This window comes from Lissotriton helveticus, chromosome 5_1 (assembly GCF_964261635.1).
Source record: "Lissotriton helveticus chromosome 5_1, aLisHel1.1, whole genome shotgun sequence".
Classification (NCBI taxonomy): domain Eukaryota; kingdom Metazoa; phylum Chordata; class Amphibia; order Caudata; family Salamandridae; genus Lissotriton; species Lissotriton helveticus.
The window spans coordinates 2,056,373,345-2,056,388,083 of NC_136065.1; the positions used below are offsets into that span (position 1 = coordinate 2,056,373,345).

The 14,739-nt window shown below is 45.2% G+C and overlaps 1 protein-coding gene and 1 long non-coding RNA gene across 5 annotated transcripts in view; one reads left to right on the forward strand and one right to left on the reverse strand.

Annotated features, from left to right (window-relative positions):
- The window catches only part of LOC144756284 (uncharacterized), a 540,171-nt gene that overhangs the window by 175,683 nt on the left and 349,749 nt on the right, over nt 1-14,739 (forward strand). The gene's annotated exons all lie outside the window — the stretch shown is intronic.
- Nucleotides 1-14,739, reverse strand: part of LOC144756283 (uncharacterized) — a 362,112-nt gene that overhangs the window by 144,150 nt on the left and 203,223 nt on the right. Inside the window, exon 15 of the mRNA XM_078645944.1 lies at nt 10,420-10,524. Coding sequence (XP_078502070.1) covers nt 10,420-10,524 — 105 coding nt within the window. The remainder of the gene's footprint in view (nt 1-10,419; nt 10,525-14,739) is intronic.

Genomic DNA, 14,739 nt, shown 5'->3' on the forward strand with positions numbered 1-14,739 from the left:
TTGCTGCTGTTTCCCAATTGATGTTGATGTTTATACTACCCCCTTGTTCTTTCCTTCTGCCTACCGTAAAGTGCTCTGATATCCTTCGGGATCTTGTTCGCGCTATATAAAAGTTTATAAATAAATAAATAACTCCACCCTGTTCATTTTTTTGTTGAAAAGAAATAGGTAAACGACCACCTGCATGGTATGATGGGACACTGGAGATCAGGATGGCCCTGAAGGTGCAGTGTTCTATTCTCATTGTTTAAGTGCTGAAACCCTTACAGTTACATTGCCCAATCATTTACTGTAAAAGAAGTGAAAATAGTCTATGAAGGGTGTTTCTAAATGGTCAGTTTTCATTATTGTTAGTGGAGTTATAAAGGTTTTTTTCTTCCATTTTTAAAGTCAATTAATGTCATTGGAAATATAGTCTATTTAAGGCAGCACATTTTTACATTGTTATCACATGTGCCTACTAGCTTTTCTGAAATAAGGTGAAGATACTGTAAAATAAAATCTGACTTTGAAAGAACTGCTTTGGGGTCCATGCACCTGGGCAGGACTCTACATAGCTTATGATTTCAATGGAGATTCACTTGGGAGAGAACTAGGACTACAGGTAAGAAACCATTCCATCTCCACCACCTCAATTACTAACACCAACACCATCAATACAACCACCACCTGTACCACCACCATCACAACCAGTATCAGTTCAGTTCAAAACGTCTTTTTTTCGAAATTTCTTCATAAAAGACAACAATAAAAATATATACAGGGTGCAACATAGTAGATGTTAAAAATACAAATCATTCATTACACATTAAAAATACAATTAAATTCTATCGAAAGACGTTTCATGGATCGTTAAAAAATTTACAAATCAATCATAAGACATGGTGACATAATACAATTGGTTCCTACAATTGTCTCACTTTTCATTTTTCACCAAGTAGATACCTGGCTCTGATGATCCAAGCCCATCCAAGGAATTTCGCCATACCTATGGACACCCACTCTGCACTATTAGATCTTAACACTACCAAAGCTTCCTCACACACCCGTAGATTAATCCTTCTGCAAATGGGTTGAAGCCATTTGCGACGGGGTGCGGAGTAGGCTGGACATGCGAAGAGGAGGTGGCCAACAGTTTCTTTTAGCTCACTACACCAAGGACAAAACATGGATGAATGGTTACGCCAATTGTTTGTAAACACCCTTACTTGTAGTGTGCCGACTCTAAATTGGTGGTAAAGTTTCCTATCTGCACTTTTAGTGATATTGTCCCAGTAAGTCTCTTTGTGGGGGACCACTTTGTGGAGCAAAAAGAGACCAGTCAAACTGGATGTCTGCGAGAGCAAAACAAAGTCCTCCTTTACAGTTGTCCAGAAAAGTAGTTTGAATTCCTTTTTCGACGGGAATACCTGATTTCCCGGATCTGACCACTGTAAATGTAGACCCATTTTATAAAGTGTGGCCTTCACAGTCTTAAACCAAGGTAGGTTACCTGACCCCAATATCGATCTGACATCCAGAATCTCATTGGCAAACATGGAGAGTTCTGGTGTGGACCAAATACGTCTCCACAGAGCTACCATCCTATAGCGAGCCTGATTTTTTATGGAGTGGCAGCCCATATCTAACATAAGGGGAAGTGACGGTGTTGATTGTGGGAGTCCTACCAGGCTACGAAAGAACTTATTTTGGATTTTATCTAAGGGGGCAAGGTCAACACTACCCCATAAATCCGAGCCATATAGGATGGCGGAGCTAATTTTTGCGTTACAGATTTTAAGTGCTGGCAAGACCCTTTTGGTTTGGGAGCATCGCTGTTCTTTAACTAAGCATCCTGATAGACGGGCAAATTTTAAACAAAGTGCCTCGATCTGCTCCTTCCAGCGCAGCCTATAGTCTATAACCACCCCTAAGTAGGTCATCACCCCTACTTGCTCCAAAATAGTACCATTCATCGTAACTTGACCCCTTAATGGTTTGTTCTTGGTCAGGACCATAAATTTGGTTTTCGATACATTAATTTTGAGGTCATTTATATTACAAAACTCCACAAATTTGTTTATTGCAGTCTGGAGTCCCACCTGTGTTTTTGCCAAGATCAAAGTGTCATTGGCAAAAATTAGGAGGGGAAACTTAGACCCACCCAAAGCTGGCGCATCGGTCGGGGTAGTAGCAAGAAACTGCACTACTTGGTTTATAAAAAATAAAAACAAAGTAGGTGCCAAGACACACCCTTGTCTTACACCACGAGTCACTGGGAAGGACTCAGTCACCTGGCCCTGACTACCCCATCTAACTCTGGCAAAATTTTAGTCATGCAGCCTAATGGTTAGTTCTAGGAGTTCCGGTGGCATTCCCATTTGCCTAAAAGCCATCCACATCTTCTCTCTGGGGACCAAGTCGAACGCGGATTTGAGGTCCACGAACGCTGCGTATATGGCGCCCTCACCTAAATACACTGTCTTCCAATAAATCAGAGTAAATCTTAGCACTTGGTCGACAGTGCTTGTACATGCCCTGAAGCCAGCTTCAATCGGGGACAGGATATTTTCTTCGTTCATCCAAGTCTGTATTCTACCCAACAGCATTCTAGCTATAACTTTCTGCAGGGCATCTATAGGCATCTCTAAGGCTAATTGGGAGATAGTTCCCTGGAATGGTCTTATCGCCTTTTTTAAATACAGGAAGGATTTCGGCCCCTTTCCAGGAGTCGGGTACCCTGGCACCTCTGGCGATGGCATTAGCCAGAGTAGTTATATAGGGAACCCAATTGTCCAAATTATGTTTAAAGAGATCCGCTGGAACGCAATCCATACCAGGTGCTTTACTAGCTTGGACCAACCTTAGTGCATTCACCGCCTCAATTTCATTAAAAACTAGGGGCCCACTGATTGCTTCCGGACAGAGTAACAGGTTACACGCCTCTGCATTATTACTTCCCATCGCCATGCCGCAGAACTGGGAAGAGAAATACTCAACCCAGTCTTCAGCAGGGACATGGTTTGCTGGGGTTTGCATGTCTCTCGACCCTCCCCACTTCACTACCTGCCAAAATTTAATCTGGTTTGTGGACATGCTAGCCTCGTAAAGTTCCAGCCAGCGAAGATCATCCCATGAGGTCTTTGCACGCTTTAAAACCTTCTCATATTTCAGCCTTTCCTCTTGGATATCTACAGTTACTCTAGATTTAATGGCAGCAATCAGGGCGCTCTGGGCATTACGGCAGGTTTTATCGTACCAATTGGCACCTGAGGATTTTCCACCAGTTTTCACTACAAATCCAGGTTTTGAACAGAGGGTTTTTAGTTTAACAAAAAGAGACTCATGGATTGTACTAATTTGCTCCAGTGACCCCATTTCATCAACTATTAACCTTGTTTTTGTAACCGCCTCCGACACCTCTTGAGAAATTTTATCAATGGTGGCTGGGGCATCCAAGATCCTACACCATCGAACGCTACGACAGTCGTTAGTGAGGACAGTCTCGGCTGTAATACAGTTTGTTGCGTTTTTCCTAAACAAATCACCGTCAATTTTCAGATTAATTGCCATGGGGTTGTGATCACTTTCTGGTCTCCCAATGATTTCCATATCCCCTAATAGTGTCCAAAAATCCATTTTGATTAAAAAATAATCAATACGACTAGAACTATAGCCGTTATCAAAAGTGGCTTTTCCAGCTAAATCAGATTTTGACCTTCCGTTTGCTGCCCTTAAACCCCACTCCAAACATAAACCAAGCCACTGCAGTACGGCCTCAGTAACCTTTTTGACTGGTTCTATGGCAAGGCTGGGGATATTCCATAACTCATCTACCTCCCCATAACAGCCGTCAACCAAACAGGACATTGGTTCGAACGTACAGTTTAAATCCCCTGCCACTGTTACACACTTATCTCTGCCAATCATATTCATTAGGATGTCTAGGTCCTCTATTATTGCAGGGCTCTTTCCTCCAGGTAGTCCCCTTGCATAAATATTAATTATATACAGGTCCTCAAAGTTTGCTCTACTAAGTTTTAGTCCCATAATGTCAGTATTTGGGGAAAACAACACGAGGGGCTTATAGCATAGCGATTGTCTAATCCAAACAACTAGCCCACCTGACGGTCGTCCCTTTATCCCCTTAAGGGCAGGTTTGAAAAAGTTTAGATAACCTAAACGAAAAACTGGCTCAGTTGACCAACTTTCTTGAAATAGTAGGATATCATATTGCTCTATGAAATCCCCCCATTCAGCCCCTTCCAGTTTCCCTTTCAACCCCGCAATATTCCAAGAGGCTATCTTGAGAGAATGTGCCTGAACAGCTGATTCATTTGCAATAGAGGTGGTGTGCCCCCTGCTACTCTCTTCTAATGAAAGGTTATTTTCACTACCATCTACCAGATCAATACCGGGAGGGCCCTCTCCTTCTAATTCCCCTGATAAAACTTCTGCAACATTACTTGAGCTTTGGGTGCTTCTATCCACCTCCAATGAGTGTAGGGAATTGGGGGACATGTGTCTGCAGGTCAGTCTAGGCACTCTAGTGTTGTTATCCACTAGCCCCCTCTCAAGTCAGTCTACTCCATCCAAGCCACTTAACAGAGCAAATCGATTTGAGAGGTGGGGAGAGAACATAGGGTAGGCAGCCACTTCAGAAGGATATCTTCCTCTTGGTCTCTTATTGTGGTGGAATGTCTTTAGGTGGGGATACCCTATAAATATATTTAATTTAGGATAGAAGTAGTGGAGGGAAAGTGTTTGGACGTCACCCACCCTTCCAAACCTTGGCTCCCTGCAGATAAAATCCACCACCCATGGCTCGCTGAAGCTGACAACTATGCAGTCCCCCTCAAGGTCTTTTTCACTATAACCTATCCAATCTACTCTTCTGACATTAAGGATCTTTGTTTTCGACATTGGTGGGAGAGCTCGATTCTTATTTAGCCAGAAGTTTACTTTATTATGTAGATCTCTGTGTGTTTCCACCTTTCGCTCCCCCAAAGGCGCCACTCCCGTTAAAATTATAGTGTAAGGTAGTGACTCGGGAGGGAGATTGACACATTGCTTTCTGGAGGGACTTGTCTTCCTAACCAAATTTTGATGACCCATTGGACGGTTAGGCTTAGGGAATCCTCTAGGGGTAGGCTGAGATTTATTAACTAGGCCTGTCTTGTTAGATGTAGGTTTTACAGGTGTGCGCATAGCCCTATCAGTGACCAACTTCTGCTGTGGAACTCTAGAGAGTGAAGATACAGGTTTGGCCGTTTGCCCCGTATTTCCATTATTAGATGGTTTTTGCTGGGTACATACTGGTGTTGGTCCTATGGGGGCGGTTGTTTGTTCAAGCTTTTTCAAAAGTCCCGCATTTTCTCTTACTAATGCCTCCATCTGTTCCATTTTATTGTATAATAACCTTGTCCGTTCAAATAGGGGCAAAAGAAGAGATTTAATTAGCAACTCGATTTTATCCAGAAGGATACCATCATCATCATTTATAAGGGAATTAGTATTCGCGGGGTGATTTAACAAAGGGGCTACAGTGATATTTGAAGATGTAGGGGTAATGATTGGTTTCGAAACCTTCTTAGTGCCCCCCTTATGTGGTGAATCTATCCGTTTCCTTTTATTAGATGTATGTATGGACATATTGTCCAAGGTTGGGGATCGGGAATTGGGTTCTTGGCTTAATACGGTGCTGGGGCTGGCCAAAGTACCAGTCTCAATATCTACTAATTTGCGATATAAGGAGCTATCATGTGATGAGTCTAGTACAGTGGCGGTATCACCCCTCTCCAGGTCAAGGTCCATTACTACTGAATCTATTGTTGTAACATTACTATCAGTACAAACTAATTGAGTTAGGGGAACCCGGGAAACAGCCTGCCCAATTTTCCCTAGAGAAGAGCGCTTTCCAGTGACCAAATCAACAGATAAACGTTTTTCGACCATGGCTATTTCTTTCTCCAAAATGCAAATGGTTCGTTTGAAGAATTGATCAATAGTACCTGTAAACACCCCATTTGAGGTTGATACCTGAACCTGCCTTTTCCTTACCGGAACGCAGGGTCATGTTGTTATTGTGCACTTTACCGCCCTTCAGGTGGTTACAACAGAAATAAGAAGAGTGCAAGCCAACACTATATACTCAAAAGTCTGAGATTTCCAAATGCCAAAAACACCAAAGCACAGTATCAAGGGGGTGGCCCAACCCAACCTCGTCCGGCCTCTGACGGCCGCAGACGGCCCCGCCCTTGTCCCGGGCTTCTCTGGGGCGCGCTCTCGCGCAGCGGGAATGACCAGATGCAAATATAGGGACTAAGTTAGAGGGGCGGGGCAAGCAGGGAGAGCGGCCCAGGTGCCGGTAATGTGGGCTGGCGGGTGCTCCTGGGAGTTGAAGTCCCGGACCCGCTACTCGCTCGCAGCCCTGCCTGCAGTTTCCACACCCCCAGACAATGTCTAATGGCCGCCTCCACCAATGGCCTCAGGTCCGACTGAAAACAGAAGACTCCCTACGAAGCGGGACCCGCGAAGCGGGTACCGCGAGGAGTGACACGGAAGAACCAGGAGCGCCGAGTCCCAGCAGGTAGCAAAAAGATGCAGCAAAGCGTCCCAAGTTGTGTCCAGGGGCTGGGGGTTTTAAACACGTTGTAGGGGCGGGGCAAGCAGGGAGAGCGGCCCAGGTGCCGGTAATGCGGGCTGGCGGGTGCTCCTGGGAGTTGAAGTCCCGGACCCGCTACTCGCTCGCAGCCCTGCCTGCAGTTTCCACACCCCCAGACAATGTCCAATGGCCGCCTCCACCAATGGCCTCAGGTCCGACTGAAAACAGAAGACTCCCTACGAAGCGGGACCCGCGAAGCGGGTACCGCGAGGAGTGACACGGAAGAACCAAGAGCGCCGAGTCCCAGCAGGTAGCAAAAAGATGCAGCAAAGCGTCCACCAGTATCATAGGCCAGCATATCGACCATCATACACCAACACCATCATACATTCCTACAACTTATATTATAGGCCAACACATACATCATGAAATACCAACACAAGACTCATATATTGATGCAAACAACATAGTAAGCCAAAACACCCATTATCATACGCCAACATGCCTGCTAGCATTCATCCACACAACCAACATCATATGCCAAAACACACAAGCTGAAAAAACACAATACATTTTCTAAAGGAGTTAACAGTTGACTAATATGTAAACCGTAACTTCACCGGCAAAACTACAAAGTGTAATTTCACATGGTAATGTTCTGCCTTCAGCTCATATCCAAACACCGCTGTGCTAATTCATACCTGATTCCTACCCTGCTTATCACTTAAAAATGATTGAAATTAGACGTGTTCATGGACAGATTTCTGAGTGCTAATTCCTCTTGATTTAGGAGCACTTTTTCAGGAAAGCCTGTTATCCTTTCTTTGATGCCTGAGAGCCTTCTTATTTAATTATTTATTTATTTATTTTCACATTTGTTGAGCGCTCTGTTACCCGGAGGTGTCCTGGCGCTGACTGCTAGTACTGGCATGAGTCTCTCTTGCTATGGTAAATTAGGGCTGAAGTCATTCATGAGACCACCTTCAGAACTGTCCGTCAAGCATGTGGCTATGCCTTTGATGCCCTTGAAGACAATTCATTTAGAAAATAATTTGTGTTGTAACCTGCATCATTGGGTTGAATTTTCTTCAGGATATTCTTGGGTACAACCTTCAATACCTCCCTGGTTTTGAATCCGTTGCTGGCTTCACTCTCTGGTATTGAGGTAGGTAGTTGGTGCTCCCCCAGTTTGACAGTTCGCCGGTTTCAAGTGGACATGCTCCTTGATGACCCAATTATTAGTGTTGCTAACACTTCGAATTGACCCTCTTCAGAGAGCTTCATTAATGTGGCCATTAGGTTTATATCAATATCTTGTTTATTCAGAATGTAAGCTCTTCTGTGACAGACTGTATCCACTTTTTAGTTAAGCCCAAACTCCTCTGTTCATAAAATTTCCAGTGATCCATTTAAGTTTGTATGTTAGTGCATCACCTGTCACTATATTTGCCTATCACTACATTGTACCCACTACATCACCTGTCATCATCATCATAAAACTTTATTTCGGTAGTAGACCATAAACGTGCAAATGCAGTAAATTCATACAGAGCAATTTAAGAAGCCGGAGAAAACACACCAATAACCTGTTACAAAATATCAACCAGGGCATTATCTAGGATTAATTTTAAAATGTAAATGAGCATAAAAGCACATATGGCATGAGGACAGCAAAAGCCGTTGACTTTCCCAATTTGGACGGCCCTCTATGCTGGCTTTAATCAAGGATTATCCGCAAGCTCCTAAGCGATTGAAAAATTCAAATATACATAAAACATAGCAGCTACATTGTTTAAAAAAAATGCAATATAAAAGCTGTTTAAATGGAAAAGATTATCAACGTGCACGATGGTCTCTCACATTCAGCAAATGCTTTCTAATTTCCCATATATATCCCAAAAACTTTGCAACAGAGCGAACAATTGCCGGACTAGGCTCTGATCTTAAAATACAGAGGGCTTCGACGTAATGTTGAGTGCCCAATTGCTTACAAATTAGCCTCAGCCATTTTCATCTCGGGCAAGAGTACTTGGGACACACAAAAATAACATGGGCAGCAGAGTCTATTGCAGAGGGACAGCTGGGGCAAATAAAATAGAGGTATTGGTTTCCTGCCACCAGGAACCAGTAAATATGTTCAAGGGAAGGGAACTAAACCTGAACTGTATATAAAGTTTCCTGCCCTGGGGTATGGTAATTGTTTCAAAATATTGTTCAAATGAACCGGACAGCTTAAAATTCATGAACTTCATAGTTAGGTGTTCCCATGAAGAACAGGTAAGTGAATCCTGTGTTACCCAGTCCCAATAGTGCTTCTTGATTGTGCCTTCGCTAGGTAGCAGTAGTGGATCCTTCCAGGCCCTGTAGCCCTCTAGACCTATTGCACTTAACAAGGATTTCAAATCACGGATCCAACCAATCTTCTTAAATTGATAAGTGCAATGACTTCCTTGAGGGCAGCAGCATATGAGGACAACTAAGGGGTGGACCTTACACTCAACCAGAACAGTAGGGGGTGTAACTTGGCCTTCTCTGTGACGGAGGGTCTACCCAGGTCCATCCTCAATGGATGTAGTGGTGTGCTCTGTGGTAGGGAGACAGGGACCTAAGCAACTTATTATTAGAATTCAAAAAGGTATCCATCTTTTCAAAACCCCATATTTCAGCTCCGTAAAGTGCGGAGCCTGCAGCTTTGGCCTCGTAAATCTAGAGTGGTGCTGCCACCGGTTTGATAAAGGAGGGTCTGTGTTTTTTAATCAAGGCCCCTACTATTTGTCTGTCATTGAGGGTCTGTTTGGCTACATGGGGCTTCCATGATAGATCGTCATAGATGGTAATACCCAGGTAAACAAAGATGCACCTCCTTTCCAAGGGGACGCCCCCCTAGTGTCAATTTGCCTTTAAATTACTTGTGAGGGTTAAGCTGTAAAAGCTTTGTCTTTGTCTTTGTGGTATTAACCTCTGGACCCCGGGAATCAAAGAAAAGCGATCTAGGAGTAATTGAAGCCCAGCTGGTGTTTTGGATAGTAACAGGGTGTCATCTACAATAGGGTTACCACTTTTTATTGCCCCAGGATTGGAGCATCCGCCGGGACTTCAGATACATACTGAACCATACCATTCACAAAAAGAGAAAAAAGTGTTAGCGCGAGTACACAGCCCTGACGTACCCACCTGTTGATTTCTATAGGGTCAGTAAGCTAGCCGTGGCAACCCCAGCGAATCCTAGCCAAGTTTGCTTTGTGAAGGCGAATAATAAGTGATGTGGCCAGGGGATCTTAGGAGTCTACCTGATAAATCAGCGTACAGTTTATGGGACAGTTTAAAAGACTTTGGGCGTCCCACTGAGAAAAGAAGTATGGACAAACCAGTCTCCCAAGGCTTGGAGAATAATTGGAGAGGCACAGTACCTTGCAGTGGAGTAGCTGGACCCAAGAAGCTCTAAATTGCAAGGCACAAGGAGGTGGCCCTGCCCTGCCTCTTCCTCGCAAGGATGGGCCCGCCCTTGGCCCGGGCACGTCCCGTGCAGCGAGTGTTGAAGAGTGCTAAAAAGAACAGCTGGAGACGGCGGCCTCTCCCTTAGGGAAAAACAGGATCATGGCACATCGCCTGTCATTTCTTGTGTTGGGAAATTGAAGGGGGGATTCCCCTGCCACATCCCATTTTCAATATAAGATACTGTTAACTTGTTTTATATAACTTACCTCGGAGGATGTATTAGAAAGTGAAGTAGAGGAGGGCAAGTAGTGATAGGTCAATATAGAAGAAGCGATATAGCGTGGGGGTATCCCAGTTGAACGTAAGCTAATATATTAATATAATGATCATATTCTTACCGTGTGGCTTGGCATGCTCATATACATGAACATTGTGCAGATGCAGGCAGTGGGCATTGACTCTGAATGTCGTTATTTCAGACTCTCTCTGTTCACCAGACCGAGCTGGAAAGAAAACGGAAGATATAAAATTAAGCATCAATGTAAACTAGAAAAGTACAATAAATACCCTAAATTCAGATTGGGTTCGACAGAGGGAGAAGGTATGAATTTAGCTTTATATCCATTTATCAATAAGCAACAAAACGAATCACAGGAAACAACCTCATAAAGGCGGATACAACCTCATACGTCAGATGGACACTTAGGTAAAGGATACATTTTATACACCTGAAGTATTTTACAGTAGAGAATTTTGCCCACGAGATTAGTAACATAAAGGATGCGGCTCACAAATGTCCAACTCAAGAAAGGTACAGAGGAGAGATAGCAGAGAAACCAACTTTGTGCCATATAACCATCGACCACTCCTACTGGGGGTAACCACATGCCCTGGCTGTATCAGGAACCAGATTCGACCCTCTCCCAGGGCGCAACCGAACCTTGAAGCACTCCAGTCCCCTACGTCTGTGCCCATACCCAGTCTCTGATGGAAATTCAGCTGAGCAGAAAATAAACTGCTTCTCCCCAAGTTGCACCCACAGCTGAATTGCGACGCTCACTAAGGCGGTGAACCTTCCTATTTCCAGCTCTTACTTCATCTCTAACAGCCCTTTCCTGGCAAGACTAGCAAAATGCAAGACATCAAAAAACACAGGCTTCTCTCAAGACGCAGTCCAACTCTTCCCCAGGACACACTTGCTTACATCAATCAAATGTATTTCCACTGCTGTGTGCGGCAGGGCTTTCCTTATAATACATGTATTATATATACAAACCAAGCCTGCTGTATGCCAACAAGAGTGACACTAACTCTTTAGAGTGTGTGTGCGTAGGGCCCAGGGAATTAATATTCTGAATGGTGTGATGTTAGAAAACACAGTGTACGAGATTGCCACATTATATTAGCAGCAGGCTGATATTAGTCTTGCTGACAGAAATACCATCCTGCCGTCTGGAGAATTGTGTGTAGTGAATAGCAATTCAAGACCATCCGTACTGGCATGAAACAAGTTTGGAAGGAAGGAAGAAGCAGAATAGTCACTGTTGCTTGCTTTTTGAATACGTCTCTGGCAAGGACATTGTGTGTCCTTTACAGTGGTGATACGAAAGATGGCACAGGAGCACTCCCCCTCCTCTCATATTTCTTATCTTTTTTTATTCAGAGCTCTGGTCCCTTTCCTCCCACCTCCCTAACAATGGAGAAGTGCCATGACCATGTCCTGTCATACCGACAGAACATACCATAGCTACCCAGGGCAGGCAGGAGGGCTGCATCAATATAAAGAAGAACCAAAGACTAGGCATAAGGAGGATTGCCCTACGTAATCCAAACATTTTTAAATCATTTCCTTCTTTTCATAAACCATCAAAAGACTGTTTAAGAACATTGCCAACTATAAAATTCAAGGACTCGTGACATTTAATGCTGTGACTCAAGAGTAAGGAGACAGCCAGATAAGGCAGATGCCAGCCTCCTCTAGAGTGTGCAGTTGGTAGTGTGTCACAAAAGTAGACGGATTGGCCCAGGTAGCGGCCAGGCACACACGTAGAAAAAGAAACCAGATGCTGAAGTACAAGGTAATACAACTCCCCTAGAATAATAGGCCCTCAATCAAAATCACAATTGACAAATAGTCCTACACAGGCCCGAAAAGCAACAGCCTGTTCCACAAAGCATAACACCATTCTATGGACAGCTAGAATCAGAGAAGAATCTGTATCACTCTGGACGCAAAATAAGGGAGGGCCACCACCTGAGCCAACAGAAACGTGAAATACCTTGGGCGAAAAACCAGGACCAAAACAGAAAATCATAGCTTCAGGCAATAAACGGAAGTAGGGGGCAGTACGTACAAAAGACACAAATCACTCAACCAGCGCAAGGAGTAAACCACCGTTATAAACACTTTATATGGAAGAGGTCAATTGAAATCCGTTTTAAGAGTTCAAATGGAGGGCCTGTAGCATGGACATCAATTCACCGAATTGTATGGGGTAGAGGATGTGACAGTCTGCAAGACCTACTGTAATCAGTATAGGAGTGTAATCCTGCCTGCTGCTTACAATTAGTTCAGTCCTCCGTCAGTGTTGTTTTTTGTATCTCATTAGCTGGTGAGCCTGATACATCGCTTCCGATTTATGCTTAGGAGCACCGCCCAACTACAGTCTTCTAACGTGGTAGATGTTTTATCTGTTCCTTTGGGGTCTACTTCAAAAAAGGAAAAGTGTTCAAGCTTGCTTTTCCTGTCAAGCACCAGTCACCCTGCTGGCACTGCAGTCAAACTCGGACTCCTCCCAGCGCCCGTGATCATACCAGTCATGATCATGCAGCGCCGCAGCCTGGCGGGCCATGATCTTCATTGTGACCACTGCTGCAGCGGCGAGCAAACTGGACTCCAGTCCGGCGAGGAGTCGCCCCCGCCTCGGCAGCGTTTCTCTGTCGACCTCACTTCCTGCAGTCCAGGACCACAGGGGGTCACACCTCGGATTCAATGGACACGCCCCCGCGCCCTGGTTTAATCGGCAGAGTGTGGGCTGTGTCAGTCAGTGACTGACAGCCTGCCACGTCGCGCGGCGCAGTGAGGCCGCAAATTGTAGCACTGCAGCAGAGCACTCTGACTCAGCCAGAGCTGAGGAGTATTACATGATTCTATTACAGGACCGGAGGCTTCGGATTATGCTTCTCTTTCTTATATTTGCCACTCACAGCAGCCAATGAAAAACGTTTTGTATGCAAATAAAAACTACATTTCCCATGATGCTTGTACATACATCACATCCTGTATAGCCCCATAAGAGCTGCTGTATCCTGTGTCTCCTCCTCTTTCTTTGCTGCTCACGCAGACAGTTAAGGGCTCACAACGTTATGCTATGATTAATGTCTTAGTTGACTGATGGATTTTCTTCGAGGTTACTGCCAGTAGTTTTGCGCTCATAGCGCGCTATATTAAATGCTTTGCGTTTAGATCGCATGTTGTTGTACTGCTTTGCGCTTATATCGCGCTATGTTTCATGCTTGTGGCGAGATGGTGGTTTATTTATGGGAGCCAGTAGTGCACGTGTTACATGCAGCCATGTATCTTAACGAACGGCACTCCCTGAGTTCAAGACTGCTTGCAGCGCTCTGGAGATGACAAATTATCTATGTTGTCCTCATTTTACAAAGGGTACTAGGAGTATGTTTGGCGGCTTACGCTGCATTGCCATGCTTTCCCTGTGTTAGCGCTCGCGGGCGCCATTGGTTGTTTTTACCGCGAAGGAGAGCGGAGCCGCTCCCGCTGGGAGCAGCATACTCCGTGGACGCTTTTGCTTCTTACCGGTTCGGCCTCCCCGGCCAGGTGTTACGTTCCCCGATGGCCTGCGGGCATTGCTGTGTTCTTAAGGGGGCAGTGTGCGGCGCACAGGTGTGGCGCCTCCTCCTGTAGCGGAGTCTGTAACTTTATCTGTTGGCCCGTTCGGGTGCGGTTTCGGTCCCTTTTTACCGCTGGACTCCGCAGAGCTTCATGGCACGCTTCAATAAAGGCAGGCGCGCGTCGCCACGTCCTGGGACTTTGGGTACGGTGGTGTATCCTCTACGCGGGTGGCCCCCTTTTTCAGGTGCTCTGTACTCCCGCTGCTCTGCACATGCCGCGCTTCCCTGCCGGGGTCTTCAGGTTTCATCAGCTTCGTGTGGATCGGTCTACACGTGGCCTCGGGGTAAGGCTGCTGCCTTTTATCTCCATGGTGTAGGGTTCGATCCCAGCTGCCCCGAGTCATGTCCGATTACCAATAATGTTGTAATTTATGTTTTTCCTACGTGTTAAGTTTAATATTCTCCTGGGATATGTTTCACTATTTATACTGGACGGCAGTGTGCGCTTGGTAGCGTTTCTGGTAGCGCCGATGTAACTTTCAGATGGCTCCTGCGGGAGTGGTGAGGTCGCTCTGCCTATGCCAGCGAGATTAATCCTCATGAGAGGCCTAGGCGGCCGCAAACTGAACCAAAGCCCCTTCTGAAGCTGGAATTCGGCGCTAGAGTGCGCCATGATGAATTGGGTGAATGTGTTTGTGTCTTGATGTGTTGCTCCTAGGTTACGTTCCAACAATGCTGTTTACACATTGCGAAAGTTTCCTGTCACTTCCATAGGGTTGTTTGAATTATTGCGCGGTCTCGCGCTTTCTCCGCCAAAGGCTTTCCCTAGTAGCCGAGTGCGGTTCTGGAGTCATAACGCTCCGGTG